The sequence below is a fragment of the Emiliania huxleyi genome, assembly GCF_000372725.1.
Source record: "Emiliania huxleyi CCMP1516 unplaced genomic scaffold EMIHUscaffold_76, whole genome shotgun sequence".
NCBI classification, from domain to species: domain Eukaryota; phylum Haptophyta; order Isochrysidales; family Noelaerhabdaceae; genus Emiliania; species Emiliania huxleyi.
Window position 1 is genome coordinate 121325 of NW_005196310.1, and position 3995 is coordinate 125319.

At 70.4% G+C, this 3995-nt stretch overlaps 1 protein-coding gene across 1 annotated transcript in view; it reads left to right on the plus strand.

Annotated features, from left to right (window-relative positions):
- EMIHUDRAFT_465670 (hypothetical protein) overlaps positions 1-3354 on the plus strand; it is a gene marked incomplete at both ends in the record, with an annotated part of 3914 nt that extends 560 nt beyond the window's left edge. The window contains one exon of the mRNA XM_005760296.1: positions 423-3354. Coding sequence (XP_005760353.1) covers positions 423-3354 — 2932 coding nt within the window. The remainder of the gene's footprint in view (positions 1-422) is intronic.
- Positions 3355-3995: the final 641 nt, after the last annotated feature.

Here is a 3995-nt window from a genome sequence, read left to right on the forward strand (position 1 = left end):
CGCGCACACGACGCCAGCCACCTCGCCCGCCGCCCCGCCCGCCGCCCGCCGCCTCGCCCGGCCTTCGCGCCCGCTCGCTCGAGCACCGCCCCCGCCGGCGTTCCGACGGCTGCCGCCCCGCCCGCCGCCAAAAGAATTTTAGAACGCGATTCACTCGGGACTAGGCACGGGACTGGCGCGCACTGGCACGAACACAGGTACACCACGGGAGCCGCCTAAGCGACTCCTGCGAGGGCGGCGAGGCACTTAGCTCCGTGCACCCGCCCGCCCCCGCCAAAAAGAATTTTAGAACAAGACAAGGCGGTCGCACGACACGATTCACGCGACAGGCGAGGCGCGGGCGACGGCTTCCTCAGAGCAAAAAGAATTTCGGGCCCAACCAACGCAAAGAGGCGCCGTTGGGACCAACACCCCCCCTACAGGTGTCTGGGTGTCTGGGTGTATATGCTCGTCCTCCATGGCGCCGCGCTGGCCGCGCCGGTGCCGCGCGCGGCCGGGCTCGACGACGCGCTAGCCGCGTGGGACGGCGTTGCGCTCCACGCGTTCCGGCGCGCGCCGGTCGCGCCAGCCGCGTGCGCAGGGCCGCTATCATGGCGCGCGGCGTCGTTCTGCGAGCTCGTCGGTGCGGCGGACGCGGCGGGGCGGTTCGCGCCGCTCTGCGATACCGGGCGGCGGGGCCTGGGCACGTTCGTGCACTACTCGACGACGGGCGTCCAGAAGAACGCCGGCGACAGCGTCCTGCCGCGCGCGACGCGCATGGCCGTCGAGTACTTCTTCGGCGCGGCGCCGGCCTGGGCGCTTCGCGAGGTCCGGGTGCCGACGTCCGCGCGCGACGTCGAGGACGCGGACGCCGCCGCGAGCGCGGTGCTCGTCGGCGGCGGCGGTCTGTTTTACCCGGCGAACGCGCACGCGCGCCAGAACGTGTCGGGCTGGCAGTGGCCCGTGCACCGCGCGCACCTGCTGGGGTTCGAGGCGCCCGTGTTCCTGTTCGCAGTGGGCTGGAACGCGTTCCGCGGTCAGGCCGAGCCGCCCGCCGCGCAGTGGGCCGCATACCTCGCCTCGCTCGCCGCGCTCGCCGCGCGCACGCACGGCGGCGGCTACGTGACGCTCCGCGAGTCCTACAGCCTCAGCGCCGTCGCCGCGCAAGCGCCGGACCTGCCGCTCCACTACCAGTCCTGCGCGACGACCCTGCTCGCGACGCTCCAGCCGTGCCTCGCGTCCGAGTCGCTCCTCCGCACGCCGCGCGCCGGTGCCGGCGGCCGCGGCGTGCTCGCGGTCAACCTCGCGGACGACGAGCTCGGCCTCCGGCTCGGGCCGCCGGCGGACCAGGAGGCGGTGCTCGCGGCGCTCGAGGCCTGGCTCGCGGGCGCGCACGCCGCGGGCTGGACCGTCCACGTCGTCCTCCAGGCGACGTCGGACCGGCGCCTCCTCCACCGCCTCCAGGGGACGCGCGCGTTCCCGTTTGAGACGATAACTTTCAACGCGAATACGCGAAGACGCCGAGGAGACGGCCCGCAGCCCTCGCAGCGCGACTGGCTGCAGGTCGTCGACTACTACCGCAGCGTCACGGTGGCGGCCTCGAGCCGCGGCCACGGCGTCATGATTCCCTTCGGCCTCCACGTCGCGACGATCTCGCTCGTGACGCACGAGAAGGTCCGCGCGTTCGCGCGCGACGTCGGGCACCCGGAGTGGTCCGTGGAGCTGGCGCCCGCGCGGCGGCTGCGCGGCGGCCCGGGCCTCGCCGAGGAGCTGACGGGCGTGCTTGACGCCATCGATGCGAACCGCAGCGCCGTACACGCGGCGCTTGTCGACGCGCAGCGGCAGCTCGCGGCCGTTGCGGCGGCGAATGCGCTGCGTTGGGCGCCAGCCGTTGTGCGGCGGCGGCGCGACCTCTCAACGCGCGAATCGCTCAAAAAGCGCGCGGCGCGGACGACGTTGCGCGCGCTGGAGGGCCGGCATGCGGGTGCCGACGTCTACGTGCTCGGATCGGGTCGAACGCTCGGCTTCGTGGACCCGGCGTTCTTCCGCGGCCGCGTCACCGTCGGCGTCAACCAGGTCAACCGGCACGTCAGGGCACTCACCTACCTCGTGCGCAAGGACCTGGAGCCGCACGCGTTCCGCGACATCCTGGCAGCCGCGGGCAACCGCACGACGCACGTCGTCACGCGCGGCCACAAGGGCGGCCAGGGCTGGAAGAACGCGCGCACGGTCCTAACGCATTTCAGCGCCGAGCTGGACGCGGGCCGCATCGTCGTGGCGGACCACGCGTGTCACACACAGCGTTGCAACGGCTCGCGGCTCGAGGGCCTGCCGCCGCCCGGCGACCGGCTTGTCGTCAGCGACTCGACAATCACGACCGCGATCCACCTCGCGGCTCACCTCGGCGCGGCGCGCATCATCGTCTGCGGCCACGACCTTGCGCTTCTCGACGGCGAGGCAAACTTCGGCGGCTACCACGACAGCGCGACGCTGGCCCAGTCCTGGGCGCTGCCCCGCAAGTCGCGCCGTGGCAGCGTCACAGGCCGCGCCGCCTACGCCGCGTGGTTATCGGGCGACATTGGTGCAATCAACATCACCCACGACACGCTCGTTCTCCGCGACCTCCTCCAGGCGCGGTACCCGGGCTTGCTCATCTACTCGCTCTCTCCGTTCCTGGGCCTCGGGCTCGAGGGCCACCGCGTTGGCGCACCAATCGGGACGCCCGACGTTGGCGAACCAATCGGGACGCCCGACGCCTACAAGGTCTACGACCGCCTCGACCGCGCGCATGCGTACCATGACCCGAACCGTTCGTTAGAGGCTGCGCTGGCGCCGCACCTCCGGCGGCACTACGGCGCGCGCACGGGCATCCGGCTCGTGTCGCTCGGCTGCTCGCTTGGTCACGGCGTCGAGGCGTTCGCCGACGCCGGCTTCGATGCCTACGGCGTTGACGTCTCTGGCGCGTCGATTGAGCAGGCGCTCCAACTAGGCCGCGGCCGGCGCTGCGCGACGCATGGTGGCGCCCCGGCCTGCCTCCAGCGCGCGAGCCTCACGGCGCTCCCCTTTGCCGACGCCTTCTTCGAAGCGGGCGTGTCGGCAGACGTCCTCGAGCACCTTCGCCCCGCCGACGTCCCGCGCGTTGTTGCCGAGGTCTCGCGCGTCGTCCGCTCCCTCCTCTTCCTCCGCATCTCCACGGTTCCCGAGGGGCGGAAGATGTCGCTGGACGGCGCGGAGCTTACACTCCACCTCACGGTGCAGCCTCGCGGTTGGTGGCTCAAGCAGTTCGAGGCGTGCGGTTGGCGCGAATTGTCGCCCGCTGGCTTTCCCCCCCGCACCACGGCGAAGGCGGCATTCATCGCGCTCTCGCGCGGATGACGCAACCGAAGAGAAGTGCACATGTTGTGCGGCAGTTTCTCTCTGGGGAGTGGTGAGCGGGGGAGCACAGGCCTCCCCTCGTGCACTGAACTTGCACGGAGGTTTGGTGGTGGATGCCGGAGGGATACGGTGGAATGCGGGACGCCGCGGGAGGGCATGCTCACGACATTATCTAAGGTAAGGTAAGGTAAATTTTTCCACACACACAAAGTGGTGGGGCAAGGGGGGGCGACCCTCGCATCTCCACGCCCGGACACGGGCAGGAGCCCCACGGCATTCAAAGTGCAAGCACTGGCCCGGTGCAGTGCACGTGGGTGAGCAGCCTGCCCCTCCCTCTCCCGACAAACCAACTCCCGCACACACACAATCGCACTCTGGACATCGAATGACTCCGAATGACTCACTGTGTGTGCTAAGACAGAATCTCCACAGACATCCAAAACGGTCTAGAACGGGCCGTGCCGCGTTTGTGGTGTCTTCTCAAGCACTAGCATCCGGGCGCCGCACTCGAGTGGGCGGGTCACATCTATGTGGGCCCAGTGTGCGCACTCGGCGCATATGCTAGTGCTATCCTGCCCTATGGGAGGCAGAGGGATTGGGGGAGGGGAGGGCAGAGGTAAGGTGGGGTGAGACTGGGGAGG